This window comes from Cottoperca gobio, chromosome 3 (genome assembly GCF_900634415.1).
Source record: "Cottoperca gobio chromosome 3, fCotGob3.1, whole genome shotgun sequence".
NCBI classification, from domain to species: domain Eukaryota; kingdom Metazoa; phylum Chordata; class Actinopteri; order Perciformes; family Bovichtidae; genus Cottoperca; species Cottoperca gobio.
Window position 1 is genome coordinate 19,406,550 of NC_041357.1, and position 19,042 is coordinate 19,425,591.

Sequence of the window (19,042 nt, forward strand, 5' to 3'; positions counted from 1 at the left end):
CTTGTTACTTGTTTTACCTACAGTTCATTAAACAATGAAATTAACTGCCACTTACTAGAGCTAAATACATTGAAGTAAACTAGATACATAAGAATATAAAATAATCACATCTAGTACAACTCTAAACTCCATGTGTTACTTGTAATTGTGCACTGCAGTGAGAATGTACTGCATTTGCAAAAATATATTCTTAAACCCATAAATTACATGTTGCTGTTGATGTCTTTGGTTACCATAAATGTGTAGCAGTTAAGAACATCTTGTTTGGTGAGATGTAAACTGAGAGCTGCAAACAAAACTCATGTATTTATAATGAGTACAAACACGTCATGTGAAGTTACAAACTAATACAGGATAGATGAAGCTATGATGGTGTCACACAACATACAGCGTCCTTTAGATAAGCTGTATGCTCGTTTCACAACAGCACTATTGTGGAGGCAAGAGTTTGTGTCACTTCCGATAGCTATCAAGCAAACGCTCCAGAGTCTGCCTTACTCATCCTTTTGAGTTCAGTTAGCACAACACACTGTTTGACAGGATGTGAAGTTGTTCCCGGGCACTGTTGCTCTTGGTGTGGTATGGCACTGACTTGTCGTTCCACTTGTCGTTCCACTTGTGGTGATTTTGTGGATGTTCTATGCCTGCAGACATTCACGCAGTGTTACAGAAAGAAAAGGAAGACTGCTGTCTCTATTTTTAAACATTTTTACTAAACATTTTCTGCTGAGAAGGTATGTGTGTGTAAGAGGGAAAACGATGTTGGAAAGAAGTCTTTTTTCACAACATTTACGAACAACAGCTAATCTTGAGGCGTAAATGTTGCATGGTTGTGTGATCAGTACAGACCATTGCCTGCAGTACTCGATACACACCCCAAAACCTTTTAGTGCCATAACCAGAACACTATGGGCCTAATGGAGCATCATGCTGCTGTTCAGAATGAAAAATTGACAAAATGCTCCTCTGGCTTTTCCACTACACTGAAACTCAAAAAATTATTGAGACAAAATGTTCTATCATTCAATTTGAACTTTCAACTTGTCTTCATCTGCTTTTCTTGCTGTCAACAAATCCCATGAAAAGACCAAAACCAGGAATAAATCAATCCCACTAACAAGTGTCGTCTGTGTAGCCGAAGCCAGATACATCTTAATCTTCTGTGCCATAAAACTCTATTGTTGTACAAAAACTATTAAAAACACATCAATGAGCCACACAATGCCTTCATTACAATGAACATGGGCATGACCCGTGTTAAATATTTATTACTTCAGTAGGAACAAATGAGCTTGGAAAGTCAGAAATTAGAGACAAAGACGAACACGCTGTTGTTTATAGACAATAACAAAAACATATCAAATCTTATCTTCAATTGTGAACACAGGGACTGTCACATTGGGGACAAAGGGAAATTTGGGTTGGATAGAACACTTGACAAAAGGGAATCTTTCAGTAACATCATTGTTATCATTTATCTAACACTCCTCAAGCTATTCTCACACTCTACTTCATCTTACTGTTGCTATCTTTCTTTTCAACATAGGCTTGTTTTTAAATAAGGTACAATGAAATGAACAAAGAAAGGGTCGCTGACATACAGGTAACACATCTTGTTGAAGCTGAGAAATTAAGTGCATCTCTTAGGAAAATGCTGCTCGTTGTGATATTAAAAATAAAGTCATATCACACTAATCCTGCTCTCTCTGTTGGTGCTGAAGCTCGTTCATCAGGAGGGGGTGAATCTAACTGGGACATGTTGGCTCATTTATAATCAAATGTTTTTTTATAGCACATTGAAACTGATGTAGCTGAAACAATAGAGCACAAACATTTTCTTGCAGTTGTGTATGAACAGTGCCTCACATTTGGACACTACACCCACCTCTCTCTTGGTGAACAATTGTGAAAACATAACACTACTGTAAGGCATGATGCTAGCACTTCAGTCAGTTTTATTTCTTCTTAACACCCTCTTGCTGCTGTGTGATCTTCTTTTCTTGAGCTGATACTTCAAGCAGGATGAAAGCAGCTTCCAACAAAAGGGTTCCAGGTATTGGACATATAGGTAATGTCAGTTTATTTTATATGTCTGACAAGAAGATGGTTGAGTGACATTTAATATCATGCATGTTTTTCATAATTGATATATTTTCATTCAGATAAAAAGAACAAATGTCACCTTGAAATCCTCCTCTGCACATGTTGATATTGACAACAGTAATGTATTTTGAAAATGTCAAGGTCACCCACTGAGATGTTTCTAATTTTTCATAGTATTTTATAAATAATAATAATAATAATAATAATAATGATGGACTCAGTATCCTTATGTCACCATATGGTCTACAAAAATTAAAAAAATAGATAATAATTATTTCTCGTAATTTAGCAGTTTTGAAACTGAACTCCCCAAATGAAAGGTGTCTTTGAAATGTAATAATTTAATATAACAAATGCTATTTGATCAGAGTAATTAAGCTGGTGACTCGGGCTAATTGATAAATTCCCTGTAACCTTTAAGTTGAACTCAATGTTTACTGCATCCTGTCCCAAAAGAAATCTAATTACTTGCACAATTATAAATATTCAGTGCAATGAATTTAACACCGTTACAAAAGCATAATTATAAAGGAACCGACTAAATTTCTACTTATACTTAAAAACGAGAGATTTATAGTTTATAAACACAAGACTTCAGGCTCCAGTATAGGGATTAAACAACTGTGCAACATAACTAACAGACCAACTGGATATTCTGAGAAGAGTGCAGGCAACCAAAAATGAGGAAAATTACTGTCCATACCGTTTCTCTCTTTTCATTACTCTATTCCCCAATGGCCGCCTAATGTGCAATTTTTGTTGAGTTTGGTTGAAAAGCTGCGACCTACTGTGAAACTGGTTCAGCACTTCCCACTCATTTTGCTGCTGTGACTGAATCAGCCTCCTTCGATTATGCGCTCCAGTATCCCTGAGCCAGTTGTGCACCATTACATCTCTAATGATCCTCACCAGTTTGAATCAAGAATTCAATATATCTGTCAAAAACAGATGTTTATCTGCATGATACTGGATGAACAGAGTGGGAAAATTTGCTGATCATTTCTCACCAAAAGCAGCAATAGACGGGAACATAGAAAATAAGATTAAATACCTAATTATTCCAATGATTCCCAGTTTTATTTTCCCCTGGGTTAGCATGTCATTGTGCTGTTATCAGTGGTGGAAAGTATCTGAATACATTTACTTAAGTACTGTACTTTAAGTAACTTAATTATATCAATTTTATGTTACTTTATACTTCTACTCCTCTACTTTTCAGAGGTAAATATTTGTATTTTTTACCAAACTATATTTTTCTGTCATCTATAGTTACCGGCTAAATCTCACATTAAGCTTTCACATTTAAAACAGTTTATAAAATACAATGCATTTTAAAGAATACACTCTTTTGACCCATTTAAGATGGACCCATTCAATCTGATTAGTTCAGATGTCTATGAGTTTGTTAGCAGTTTCACCAAAGAGACATATCTTCTCGAAACATCTCACATGGTTTAATTTAAATATCAATTCGAGGACAACATGTCAAATGATCCAATATTTCACAAATAAATCAAAGATTAGCTAAATATCCACAGTATGAATACAAATCTGTGTTTCAGGACTCTGTTTTAAATGGAGGGCATTTAATGGTCAAACATCTGAATACCTTTTGTATCTTGATTCATTTGGCAATTATGGTTGGCCATTTTAGTGTAACATGCCAATTATGATGCCAGATTGGACAGTATTAGCAAAGTGGTGACTAACAAGGTGAGATGAGAGGCTCACATTTTGTATTATTTTGAAAAGAATCCTCATCCATCTCACTTTTATTCTCACTTAAAAGTAAGTGACATCATGCTGAAAGGTAAAATTTGACTTTGTCTCACTTCGTAGCTTCTGCCTCAGTAGAGACAGTTTTCAATCAGCCCATTAGAGACACAAAGCGGCAACATTTTGTAATCTTAATAGCAGATTAGACAGACTGCATCTCATTAGTATCCTTCTACCTGGCACTATATTAAACAGGTGCCAACCACTGTTGTAACTCAGTTATATAAAGCACACCACCCTTTCAAATTCAATTTAAAGGTAATTATGTTCATGCACCTTTAATTTATATGCTTGAATTACAAATCCTCACTCTCACCCGCAAACATATCACAGGATAATAAGCCTGTTACTGATAGCAGCATCATTTTACAACCTTGTCTCATATGAATTACATTTATATATGAATATATTTTATGAAATATGTTTTGAGGGAAACATAATCATTGCTGCTAGGATTATGCAGAGGCAAAAACATTTTGTTAACGGAGAAGAAGTGCCACATTTTCCCTACTGCACAGAAGTTGTAAGAAAGCAGTGGTGATGCATGGTGGACACACAGCACAGGGCCTAATTGCCTTGTAGCACTCAGTGATGGCCTGGCAGTGCTTCTAAACTGGAAATTGTTTGGATATTAAAAGCTATTAAATATGCATTATACATGGCCATTCCATTTGGCGTAATTGCTATTTGACCACACGACATGCAGTGAATGCGATGTTAATAATCCACAAAAGAGCACGCTTGGTTCTGCGATTGATTTACATCCAGAAAATGATACTAAATTGACATGAAAGGTAGAATATCTAACAACAGTGAGGAAAAACTAATTAAACTAAAAACTTAATTTCAAGTGTTTTTCTGTAACATCAAATAGTCATGACTAAGCAATAATTCAGCACTCTAAAAACTCTGCTTCATCTGGACTGTGTGGGTGTAGTTTAATCATATTTGATTGACAGTGGCATGGCAATATAAGCAAACAACCCCAATTGACCTCACATTTATAAAAATATGTATGTATTTTCTAGACATTGATCCAAGACAGTGGGGTGAGGAGAGCTGGCAGATATAATCCCTATAGTCTGCCCCGTTGTCTGCTCCCACCAGGTGATGTTCTTATTTTGAGCTCAAAACACTTCAGCTGGTTTATCTCAGTGTGAAGGAGCAGTGGCTGAATACCAAGGTCCCCTGAAATTGCAAATTCCTCATCCTGTCTCTCGGAGTATGACCAGCTCCCTTTCAGAGGCATCTCATTCGAGGTGCTTATATAGGTGATGGTCGTTACGAGATATCAGTCAGTAAATCAAGTGCTTTGATTTGTGGTTTAGCTCTTTCTTCACTCCCAAGGTCTGATACCAAGGTGCATGGTGCTTGAGTTGCAAAACTGTCCGCTGCAGCTATCAATCACACATTCCTTCTTACATACATTCATGACCCTGCGTGACCCCTCTAACTGTGCAAAATACATCGCAAATGAGCAACCTTACCTGGGAGTCAAAGAGTAGAGATCAGCTGTAGTGTTTACTGTAGCAGGAGGCAGTAGAAGTTGAAGACAGTTTCACAGTGGTGTACACAATGTTGTCCATCCATAATGTAATAAATGCAGTGCCTGTAAGCAGTGTGCCTGTGTCTTTGCATGTGCTCACCTGTTTGCGAATCTGTGTGCATACTGTACATATGCCCGAGGGAGTTCCCCTTATGTTTATTTTACTAACAAGAGTTCATTAGCATTTCAAACGGTTTCAGCATCTAAAAATCTGTCACATCTCTTCTTTCAGAAAAACAAGATCAGAGTTGCTCGCCCCGGTGTCTAATGACGCTCAGGTCATTTGTTTTCATTGAGGATGGCAGAGTGAGAAGCATATATAATGATTGGTAACGCACTACGCTCTGCTTTGCTTCGGCTGTTTTGAGCTCTCCCAAATGACTCTCTGACCCTGTTTATAAATGAGGCCAGAGAATCATCTAAGTGTCCAAATCTGCTTTCTAGGTAATGATCAATCTGTGCATTCGGTCTAAATTCTGTATATTTTCTTACCTACGTTCTATGTGCAGTTTAACAGATTCATTACTGCCATTACTTGAAGAATACTAGTTACTTACCCCTTTCTTTTTTAATGTAACAAAATGAGAAGGGCTACATTCAAGATTTGTTTTGGATATTTTACTGATTTCTTCCCCTATGGATATTTTACTAATAGTCTTCCGATATTTAACAGTTTATTTTTGGGATATTTTCCTATTTTTTCCAGATATTTAATTTATCTCTTAGATATTTTACTAATACTTTTCTTTCAATGCTGCCATACAGAAATTTGAATCCACCATTTAGCAACTGTGTAAAGTTAAGATCATACAGCAGCAAAAGCCAGGTTTAAAATAACATGCTGAAATACTGTATTTAACTACTTCTTCTTAAGTCGGGGAAACTTTGTAGACATTTGTATTCAAACGTTATTTCACATGAAAATGCGATCTAACGCTGAAGGGGATTTAAAAATACAACTCATTTTGGTCAACAAAAAAGAAGACTAAAGACCCAATTTGAATACATGAGAGCCTCCTGTTCAATTTCTGGCTGCTGTTTGCGACTATGCAGTTGGTTCACAAAAGCAGAAGCTAATTATACAATTACCGCCGGGGACTATAGTCTGCAAATGAAAGCGAGCTCAAAGGCACATTTCAGTGCGGGATTTGTGTGAGATCAGCAACTTCAGGAAAGAAATTAAAATATGGGTTATAAAACAGAAATAAGTAACAACATCCAAAAACATTTACCAAGGCCACAATTAAGCAATTTGAGCATCTTTTACTCATAAAATAATAAAAATAACCAGCAGTTGTAATGCAGTTGGAGTCGCTGACTAATGTTCAAAGGGAATGATGAAGAGATTGAAGACATAAAAAGGAAAGACCGATTCACACAGAGCTTTTGGTGGCATTTGATCTAACCTGTCGGCAAGAGCTGATCTCTGTGTGAACTCCGTGGCTGTACATGATTCACCTTGCCTTCCCTTTTTGCTTCAGAAATGTGTCCCGTCACAGTGCTGACGAATGTGTTCTTGACATATCTTCATTCACTTTCCAATTAGCCCAAACCTTAGCTCAGCTGCATGAAAACATCGACTAATCTGACCTAATCTCCCTCTCACGCTGATTCTCCCCACTGACACACCTCCTGTGCTCCACAGAGCATTGTTACCGTCATTGACTTGATGAATCAATCAGCTGTCACCTGAAAGTCTCATCTGTTCACTCTTCTGGCGACATTTATTTTCACAAATTAGCTGCTTGCTGTCTCCGAAGTGGGTGTCGTCATGGCCAAGCAAAGACAGTTTGACATTTTGGTAAATTGACTTATTTGCTTTTTCTGAGCATTAGATTAAGAAAATCGAAAGCTTCAGCCAGTTTAGCACTTGGGTCATATGCAGGGATCTTTCTTGACTCTGATCAGTTGCTAGAGAGCCAACAGATACTCCAGGAATTTATTGGTCCCAGTCAAGAAATAGTCAGCGTAAAATGACAAACAGTTGATTTTGAGATATCATGTGTTAAGAAATGAGCTTTAGAGGTTCCATGCTCGCTGTTTCCTAGCATTTCTGCTAGGCTAAGCTAACCTGCTGCTCGCTCCAGCTTTATACTTATGAGAGTGGTATCATTCTTCTCATCTAACTCTCATCAAGACAGCAAATTAATGTATTTCCCCAAAGTGTCAAACTTTCCCTTTAGTAGCAACTCCGTGCGGGTCACACCACATCTCTGCATGCATTTTGCCTGGATTGATCTGCAATGTAAAAGCAATATTTTATTTCATCTCTCAAAACAAAGATAACCTCCTTTTTTTGTCAGTAAATTCATGAAACAGAAAAGTGTTTTTTAAAAAGTGAGAATATTCCAGAGACAACTGGTCAAGAGTTAGTTTTGTGATTACATCTTGGAGTGAAGAGAGACGTTCAAAAAGTAAATATCACTAAATTATTAGATGGAAGACAATTTCTGAGTTTCAATATGGCAAGCAATCTGTTTTCCAAGGCACATCTAATTGAGTTCTTTAAGGACATTCAGAAATAGGCTATCGATGGATTTTCTCCTGCAGTATATATTGAGGATTATAGTTTATTGTGTTGTGTGTACCCTTGATTAGGTTCAGAGGCAGGTGGCCATAAAATTAGCCTCTCTCCTTCTAAAGCACGTACCATTAGATCATTGCTCTCCATCTGCTTGACAGATGCCATTTGCCAGAAATTATTAATTTTGCAGCTAGGTCCGTACGAGCTTTGTACATCAAACACACAATAACATGAAAATTACTTTAAAAAGGGATTCAAATCTTCTACCTTAATTTAGCAAATTCAGAATTGCTCTTGATTTAAGATTATTTAGACTCATCTCATGCAGATTGCTACTTTCTTTCTACAACAGACAATGTATTATGATTAAATAATAATGTCTACAGATGTCACTCAACATGGTGCATTCTCCATCCAAGTGTAGATGTGTAACTTCCAGTTCAACATTAATGTATAATATACAGGCAATGAAACTATTAGGGCTGCGACTTTATGTATTATATTCTTTGATTAATTACTAAATTCTTTGGTCTGTAAAATGAACTTTCCCAGCACAAGTCCTCAGTGCTTATGGTAACATCGTCAAATTGTCGGCAAACCAGATGTTTAATTTGCAATGATATAAAAGAGAAAAAATAAGCAAATCCTCACATTTGAGAAGCTGGAACCAGATAATATTTGGCATTTATGGTTGATTAAAGACTTGATATACTGATGTTTTATTATGCATGACATTATTAGATTGTCAATACTGCAACGATGTGTGAAGCAGCATTTTTCTGTTGCAGCTAGTCGAGGCGGAGCTATTTACTTAACGTAGTCCAGTGATTTGACCAATTTAGGGTTCGGGCCCAATCCAAAGGGTCATGAGATGATGAAATGAAACAAACACACATTTATACATATTCTTTTAAATGGCTGTGAGGAAGCACCAACTCCCCCACTAACAATTTGCTTAGCCTTTTTGTTAAGAAAGACAGTTTTTAAGTTTTCTTTATTTCATTTATGGTTCTAACATCCATTAACCAAGTCAAAGAAACATACTTTGCCTTTAAAATAAGTTTATTTCTTAAAAATATATTAAACAGACATGCTGTCATAAAAGCCATAACTTGAGTTGGAGTCCTTTGTGGAATCCATCTTGTGCCGGTGCTTAAAGAGGAAGCACGCCTCAACGGGAGTCATTATATGTGGTGTATGAGTAGGCAGGTTCTCAGGTGTGATCGGTTAACTGCTGTGTGAAGTAATGGTGGCTAGTTAAGGTAAATACCGAATGACGTACTAATAATTTGTTTATTTTTAAGGTACAGTATTTATGTTAACGTGTTGAAGAATGAATTGAGGCCATGTTGGTATAGTTAAGTTAAGAAAAACGATATTTGTTAACCATGTCAACTTTCTATTCTAGAGTACTGACCTGATTGGCCAGTTTGAACTGAGAAGGCGGGCTCTATTTAAATGTGACTGGAATGAGAGCAGAAGGGGTTGTTGTTGTTGTTGTTTTGGATGGCTGAAAAATAAAACTCTGCCTCTTTTTCAAGCAACCCAATTTATTTGCCTCACGTTTGATCATGCCACCCTGCACCTCACCTTACGACAATGACCTTTATCTAATCTTTACGTCCGATATTCCGAACAGTCTTGAACAGTTACTTAAATTAAACTATCTGTAAACTCTGGATTGGTTAGAGTAACAACCCAAAAAGGTTGGAAACCACTTCTTTTGATTAACCTCAAATATGTTTTTTTATCTAAAATATTACTTTTAAATAATGCTGAAAAGTAACTAATTACATATATAAGTAAGTATGAGTGTAAAGTAGCATAACATGGAAATTCTTAAATAGGTCAAATTTGTACTTTGTAAATGTAATTAGCTATTTTTCACCACTGACAGTTACAACCAGAGACATTGAATACGGTAGACAGAGACACACAGGTTGATTGACAGATTTTGTGAGAGAAGCAGTCGTGCCCTCGATTTTCTGCATTCAGGAGTAGGATGTCAGAATAGCACACAGTGGAAGGTGACAGTCACATGTCTTTATGATTCATAGGAATCCAAAAAACAGATGACACGACAACTCCGATGTCTATAATCTGCAATAAACCACACATCTTTAATACACATGTTGTGCATAGCTCTTTGTGTTTACTTAGACAAACTGAAATCTTTCAGAGGGATCTAAATCCTGTGGAAGAACAGAAGCAGGATAATCTTTAGCTGTGGAAGTCTTCATGATCAATGTGTGTGTTCGGGAGGATCCTGTATCAAATGCAGCTCTGTGCGCAGGACGACAAGAATAGAAATAGAGTTTTGCTTCAATGCTCACAAGATGTCTTTCTCAGCAGCACTGCAGGATTGGAGGGTTGGAAAGTATAAATCTAGATTGCAGTGATTAGACATTGTTGGAGTGTGTCTCCGATGTGGGTTCATGCACTGCAGCCTTTTCTACTCATTTAGAGTTTCTAAAATTCCCCAGGCCAGTGTTGTAAGGGGTAGGCATTGTCAGTGAGCAGTCAGAAGGCCGACTATTGTTGTCACAGCAAAATAGACTATAAATACGCGTCTGATCCAACCTAATGTACCGTGTATGTGTGTCTGACAAGCACAACTTGAATTTTTCAGAATAGGTTTCCTTGTTTTGCTCTGAATAACTTTTGAAGGATCTACTTGCAAAAAAACTCATTTTGAATATCAGCTTATTAATTGATTTGAGCTCAAATCTATTGTTTAGATGTCACAAATGTGTCAGAAAGTTAGTATGGAGTAAAACAAATAAATACAAATACAAAAAATCCAATAAACAGAAAATTCGATTACGAAATTTGACTCACTAAAATAAATAAATCCAGATGATGTTCTGTGATTCGGTGGCTCTGATACTGCCTTCAAAAGAAGAAGAATAGTCACAAAGATTTTCCACAGAGGCAGACAAATTTAACTACAGTGAGAAGTTACTAAAAGCAGACAGAGTGCAAATAATTCAGTCGATAACCATTTTCAGTGTTTAATCTGATTTATAGGCTTCCTCTTGGAGCCTCGTCCATCACTGTCAAAAGCCAGTTAAATTGAAATGGATAAAATGTCACATTATGTATATCCTCTCACTTGTTAACACTTATTGAACATCACGATAGTAGTACAAGTGAAGTATAGTGAGATCCCAGCTTCTCAGGGAATGAGCCGTTTGGCTTTATAAAAGATGTGTTTTTGATTCAGTTGACTGGCAGATATAGAAAGATGAACTGTGTCATAGTCAGGCTCATTGTTTTAACTGCTGAAAACAAAGTGACTGGAGCACACGGACAATTTCAGCTTCTTCTTCAGCTCATTGTTTGGTTTCCAACCTTCAGCTTTACTGTTTTGGTTGACTCTTACAGCTCTCATCAGCATCATTTATAACCGCAGCAGGCAGCTGTTTTCAGAAAAACAGCTCTATAAACCCACGTACGCTTCCTTTTCCAGCATTAAACAGCAAACAGACAAAGTTTGGGGCTTGCTGGTGAACGCAGTGGGGCATTCAATGGCTAATGAGCCAGATGTTTCTCTACAGAGTCTCCAAAAATAGAGCTAAAAGAAGAGGAATGTTAATATTCATCAGGTGGCTAGAAACACGTTGCTTCCTAACTGCTGGATACTGTATTTTCTAACGTAAGTAATTGCCATATTAACTTTATGAATTGTTAATATCTTAATAATGGGGTTTACAACTTGCTCTGTCCCCAAATTGACTGTTGAATAAAGAAGCTCTAAAGTTGAAGTAGTACTTAATTTATTTACTATCCAACTTATCTGATAATTAAGCAACTTTAAGTAGACTGCATGGACACAGAATAACATTATGATTTCATTTTTAGTCATTATTTCTAATTAATCTATTGTCATATCGTATAGACATGGAGAGTCTTGCATTTATTATTCACTGATTGTATGTGAAAGTATGTCATGCTCTGTAATGTTATGTGTGTGTTTTAAATGATATAAATTGTGTGATAATTTCTTGTTCTTTATAATGTTTTAACACTACATATATTAATACCAGTCATCTTTTTTCTTGTAGGGCAGTAACACTTCTCCTGTACTGAAACATTTCTGCCTGGGTGATCAGAGATGATTTGCCCTCACTTTTATCCTTTTCATTATGACTTCAGGCCTCCCCATGAGCTTTATTTCCACTGTAAATCCCTTACCCTCCATTACGCTCCTTTACTTCACATACAGCATGGACAGATATGCACAAAAACAAATAGATTTGTCAGGCTGTTCATTTGCATAGGTCAAAGCATTTGAGTGTGAAATAAAAAGGGGCAAAGATTAAAGTTACATCTGCATCTGCGGGCAATTACATACTGTCAAGTCTTTTCAGCTAATGTGCTCACCTACAGTACGGTCCGATGCCTGGGGATATCGGAGATTATGCCGTTTAGGACCTGTAGTCATGGCAACACAGTTACAAGCCAGATTCATTCACACAGAAAACAATTAACAGTGACATTTATCCACATGTGAAACATTTTGGCTGCGATGTGAACACAATTCGACACCCACATGAATTGTTCTGGTAAATCAGTTTGTCTGCTTAAAGCCTTTTCCCTCTAACACTGTTGGTCTTCCTGTAGATTATAAATGAAGAGCATTTCCATCTTTGGCAGGGTTTATGTTTATTTTCAACTGAGAAGTAGTTGCTTAGACTATTCCCAGTTTCTGTTTCTATGTGTTGTCCCATTTCCCCCCCACAGGCAGCTGAGGGGAAGCTGTCAGTACCTGTGGCTCACCTGCAGGAGAGAGAACAGAGAAAACTTCCCCTTTGCATCCTGAGGGGAAGTTATTCTCACTTCTGACAAGCTGCTTCCTTTTGCCATATGGTATGAAACTCATCTGATTCCCCTGATCACACCAAGACTTCTGCCAGGAATATATTCCTCGATGTTTTATGTCTCAATGTCGGGGGCAAAAAATAATGACAAGACATGATGGGTTGCCTCTCAGAGCCTCCTCCCACAAGAGACAAAAAGATGAATTATAGAGGAAGAGAGAGAAACAGAATCACAGGGAGAGAGACAGAGAGAGTCACGGAAATACGCTTATTTGCTTTTTTGTCGAGAATTAGATGAGAAGACTCAGATTTCTGTATGCTAAATATGAAGCTATCGCCAGTAGGCTATATCTAATAACGAATTTAACACACTGTTTTGACCATGCACTTACAATCTTATTTTCATATGTTATACCTTCTGGTGTGTTTTCAATGATAATCTTCAGACTTTTTCTTCATGTCCCTCTTTTTTGAATTGGTTTCAACTCTCAGTCACTGTTTTGGTGTGGAGGGGGCACATTGAGTTGAGTGCGATTACCATAATCTGCATGTAATTTACATATAATCTGCATACTAAAGAGAGTGAGTCACACTTCCTGAATCAGCCGTCTGCTCCGAAGCTGAAGCCTGGGGTATGAACACACACCTGAAATACAGCAACAGCTTCTATGAGTTCACCGGGAACTCCCAAACCGCATGTAAACCTGTTTCTCTATGCCATTGTTTTTTCTTATAGAAACAATAGCTAATACGTGTTAGCTAACGTTTACGCTTGTTCCAGTGGACCTCTGGCAAACCAGCATAACAGTAAATTAAGTTAACTTTACAACCTAACAAATTATGAATTAAACAAGAAAATGTTAAGTTGTGAGCTTTAGCATTGCGAGTAGACTAGTTTTGTTACTTTTGGACAGACCAAGGCTAGCTGTTTCCCCGCTTTCAGTCTTTGTGCTAAACTAAGATAATTTACTGCTGGCGCTGTTTACAGTTATTAAAGACTGGTATGAATCTTTAGTTTAAATCATCAGATGGATCCAAAAACTACATTTAACAATTTAAAGAAAGCACACCATTTATTGCAACATTGGCACTGTTTAAGAAATACTTTACCTTCTTAATCCCTAATCTCTTGTCTTAATCCCTTGTACACATTCTTCATGGTAAAGGTACCCAGTAAGTATTTCACTAATACCCCTATCCTTGATAATTGCACTATATGATTTGCTAGCAGTAATCTTAAACTCCCCCCTAGCTACATACACTATAGCAAAACGTTTTTAAGTCTTTAAGTATGTTTACACCAAAATGTTAAATCCCACTAATGGAGCTCTCTGCAGTCACTGTAGCAAACAATTTAACAAAGACAACTACAAAACTGTTGGAAATTAAGGGGTAATATTTGTTCCTGTAGTTATTAAGAATTTTAGTTATATAAAAGGAGCAAGTATATTATATCAGTATATTTCTGGAAAGTTTATAATGAAGAAGCACTCTCCATTTTAAAACCCGTCCCTTGTGACAACTTGCTCATATGAATAAAATGTTAATGACAGTTGCTCCAGAAAGGCAGATGTACCTGTTAAAAAGTTAGTGTTTAATTATATATCAAGGCAAATGTCTGTAATTTTGCAAATGCTAGATCTCAAAGGAAAGACAGACATATCACCCTGGCTTCATTGAAATCAGACCAGCAGCTTTCTGAGATATTGTACATGACTCATGCTCAGACAGAGACAGCTTCATCACTGTGGGATGCAGTTGGATGCAGCTTTTACTCCACATTTACACAGAATTTAATCTTGTCAGTGTACTTTGTGCCAACCAAAATATGTATATATATATATTTCAAGTCATGTTGTGGCACCAGATGATGTACCAAATCAACAAGGGTGATAAATGTATGTATGATAATAGAATATTAAGCAAATGTACACACAAGGATTCTCTATCTACAGTAATTTAAAATCTGAAAGTAATGTTGGAATTGAGAACCAGCAGGCAATCAGCATGAGAGGTCCACTGAAAGAGGATGTAAGTAATGTGCATGGGAATACTGTTTTGTTGAATTGCTTTCATTCAAAAGTTTGAGCATGCAGCGGCGCTCTTATTGCATATATTAAGACGTGTTAGTGAGGGAGGTCCTTTTGATGAAAGTGGGTTTCCATGTATATTTAATGCCATGGTTTGCAGAGCTCTGCTTGAATGTGGATGGTAATGAGGACTGGCATGTTGAAAACAGGCTGCGCCTCTCGTCTCCTCCCCAGGTGCATACAACAGTCAGAGCAGAAAGCAGCCCCGTTTCTCAGCTTCTGCCCCTGCATTTGTCATTACAAACTGACAACATCACTTCCATGACTCCATTTTCAAAATGCTGTGTGTGTCCACGTACATCAGTCTATGTTGCTCAATAACAGGTCCCTTTTAAAGGCCAAATGGTAAACCCTGAGAGTTCAACACATAAAATAAAAAATAAAAATGCAAATGGTAAAAAATAAAAAATGCTAAATAGGAAAATATATCCATCAACTTGACAACTTACCAACTGTCTGCTGGGCATTGTATTTCACATATTGCACACCAATTATCTATAGTGTACTGGCTAATAAAGCCTGTCATGCTATGGCATGTCTACACGAGACAGCTGCTCTCCTAACATGCTGCTCTAAGGCTCAAGCTACGCCTTCTGCGGGAGACAAGGTGTAAGTCATAAGTAATTACATCAGCCACACACCACGGCAACAACTCACACCAGGAAACTTGTTTTACAACTCAGTTCCATTTAGATCTCTGAATCATTTCAGTATTTATTTGTTGTCTGACTTTAAATGTGTTGTCAGTGCATTGAACTCTGAGGACCACCGTACACAAACAAATCCAAAATCTATTTGGGATTAATAGCAGATTCCAATCCATTTACATTCAATGATAGGATGACCCTTTTTGTTGAGATTTTAATTACAGCTTCAAGTACCTTGGTGTCTACATCCCTGAGGGCCTGACCTGGGAGCTGCATACTGACTCAGTGGAAGGCAGAGACTGTTTCACCTCAGACGCTTGAGGCTTGAATTCCGTGTATCCCCTCAGATACTGAAGAATTTATACTCCTGCACCATTGAGTGCATCCTAGTGGCAAAGATTACTGCCTGTTACGGAAACAGGGTCGAACAGGCCCTGCAAGAGTTGTTCGTTGAGCTAAACCTACAATAGGCGGTGCTTTGCCTTCCTCAAGGATATTTACACGAGGTGCTGCAAGAATAAGGCTAGAAGAATCATTAAGGATCCCAAGTACCAAGAACGGCCATGGCTCCCTGTTGAGGTCAAGAAGAAAGTATCGGATGCACCAGGACAGCACTGAGAGGCTCAGGAAGAGCTTCTACCCTCAGGCCACTAGGATCCTAAATGAGGTCACTGCCTGAGACTGCCCCCCCACCCGAATACAATTTAAAACTGGCGATTACATTTCACTGTTATTGACTCCTATACGATTACTAGTGATACATTGATTGATCAATTGTGCTACAAGAAAAAGAAAAAAACTGCACATAGTAGTTTATAACAGTTATTTTACTGTTATATATTACAAATAATCAAAATATTTACATGTATAAAATAGCATTTTCATATTTATTCCAACATTTTCCCACAACTGTACAGCTTAATCGCATAATAAACCTACAAACCTGAGACACTAAAATAAAACAATTACAGCAGGGACAGGTTCAGAAAGCTTGCTACACAGTAGCAATTATGCACAAGTACAAAAACATATTGGACCCATTACATCTTTTAAGTCAACGGAATCTGACTGTACTGTATTTACCACAAAATATACTAAATATACTACCTTGTCAAATCTGCAAAATATCCGCCAACTATGGCTGATCCTGTAGGCAAAATAAAATGTTTAACATTTACGATGTGATGTCGCCTCGGCTCATCAGAGGACATCGTGGTGCTCAAAATGATCGTGTTCAACCACGCACCGTTCTTCTGTCGGACATCGGCTTCCTATCCTTTCACACGCACATCACACATGTGCACACAAAAGAAGCAACTCCATCTATTCACTCCAGTGTTCCCTTCAGAGATCGATCATAAGGAGCTGCTAAACAGCACGTTTGTGATGAACCATTTCTGTCCGGTACATTTCTGCAGAGCCAGTTGGTAGCCAAACTCATTGTCGCTGCTCGCTACAAGCTCGAGGCACCTCTTTGATTTCCTGTTCTGAACGGATCCTCCCTGAGAAGATAAAAGCAGGCTGGTGAAAATTGCGCTGGGCTCCAGAAGAACAATTTGTGTGCATAATATAACTTGCTTCCTTTAAACCCACACTGCTGTGAAAGGATACAGATGTATGCTGCTGAAGCACCCTAAGCCCTGGGCATTTTGGCAGAATCACACTACCATCCTCAGCGGGCCCACCAGATAGCATCAATATGGTTTCAAGGCAAAAGCCACATAGCAATTGCTAGTGTAGTCATTAGTGTTCTTCCTAGCAAGAGCCCAGATTATGAGAGAATACTCTCAAATAAAAGAGGAAAATTGAGACACAAAAACAAAGCAGACAAAACATCTGGTATTGAGGTGGAAGAGAAATTGAAACAAAGGCACAAAGGACAAGAAAACCTGATAGTTTTAAAGCCATTACAGGGTTGTTTTAAATCAGTAATTTGATTTATTGGCAGAGGAGAAATATGCCTGGACCATGAGCGAAAGTAAAAAGAAAGCATGTTTAACAATTTATAATCTTTAATATGACAGCTGTGGTCAGAGTCTGAACAGAGTGAGCACATCAGCTCGGCAAAACATATTCCAGCATGTCCTGATGAAAGGAGGCAGCATTTTCTCATTACAGTGTCAGGGCAGACTGATGCCAAGTGACTGAAGAGCAGGCCTTCAACAGTCAATACAGAGAGGAGAAAGCTGGGAGGAGAGAGCGCTTTCCAATACTATGAGAGGAACGCAGAGGGATGTGGAGAAAAAAGACCTAAAGATTGGACAGGTTGTACCGATTGAATTAAATTATTCTTTCTGTATTTTCAGAGTGGCCTGTCTGTGAGGTCCAAGAGACATTTTATTTTATAGATAACAGATTGGTAATAAGTGCTGAAAGTGGGCATTTATGGTCCACTGTGTAGTGATGTCCTGAGCCAGCCTATAAAAGCAGTAAATGGGGCAATCAAGGCATTTTTTACTGTTAAAGTTATCCGCTAAAGCCAGATTTGTTCCAGATCCCCACTCTAGGTCACACCAGTTTTCACATGAGTTGTGAGCTGCAGAGATTAGAAGATTATTATATTCTATAATCTGATAACATTTGAACCATCTCCCTTACAACTGAGCAACTCCATCTGTTGAGGAAGGCCACATGTTTTTTAATTTTCTTAACATTAACATTAGAACATGAAAATAACTTGTTCATTTGTATTTCTGACTTTACGTGTAGAGTAGAGATTTGCACCCAAAGTAGGAGACATTGCTACACACAATATCTTTTGGATATTTTGACACAGACTCAAGCTGCACGGCCAAGTTGTACATGGCTGGATCAGATCCTGGCAGTGTGCACTGCAGGAGAGAACCTGATCCTGCCAAGAAATGTGCAGTAAAACCACCTGTTTAAACTCTATTCAGAAATAGCTTCATACTCTTGGTTGGTGCAACCAGGGGTTGAGCTAGTCTGTCTTTGATTATTTCATAATCTATTATTAACCGTCATTTATTAAAATATTTATGATAATAAGACCTAACAACATTTCATTTGTGTGTGAAGTGTGTGAATTTCTTCAATTTACGATTTCCCTCACTGTTCTAATCCGTAAAAATGATGGATGGCCAATAGATTGTTCTGTCATTGTTCGAAATTCAGTCAATGATGGAAAATATTCAGTTAACGCGACCTCTGGGTGCGTCCTTGGTTGTGAGGGCTGTCTGGTTGCTAAAATCCCCGGCATACCTGCTTCCAGATTTAGCTATTATTATATTCCTAATCCTGCCTGCAAAATTCTGATTGGCAGATTGTTTCTCCAACCGGAGGAAACAGCAGTCAATTAGCAAAACAAATCGATCAATCGAAGAAGTGGGTGGTGATTCAGAGGCATGGAACAAGTGAGAGCCAAACTAAAAACCCAGAATCCCTGTAAATCTGGAACAGTAAGTGATAAAAGGAGCTGCTGGGTTTTACTCAGCCAAGTTCTCTAAAACGTCTTCATGCTGCATCTTAAACCAGCCTCCAGGAATTTGCTAATGAATGTATATGTGTGCATACAAAAT

General features: G+C 37.8%; 1 protein-coding gene across 1 annotated transcript in view; it reads right to left on the minus strand.

Moving 5' to 3' along the window:
* Nucleotides 1-16,297: 16,297 nt before the first annotated feature.
* The window catches only part of galnt18b (UDP-N-acetyl-alpha-D-galactosamine:polypeptide N-acetylgalactosaminyltransferase 18b), a 70,707-nt gene continuing 67,962 nt past the window's right edge, over nt 16,298-19,042 (minus strand). Inside the window, exon 11 of the mRNA XM_029428685.1 lies at nt 16,298-17,008. Within this exon, the coding sequence (XP_029284545.1) occupies nt 16,862-17,008 (147 nt within the window). The 3' untranslated portion in view covers nt 16,298-16,861. The remainder of the gene's footprint in view (nt 17,009-19,042) is intronic.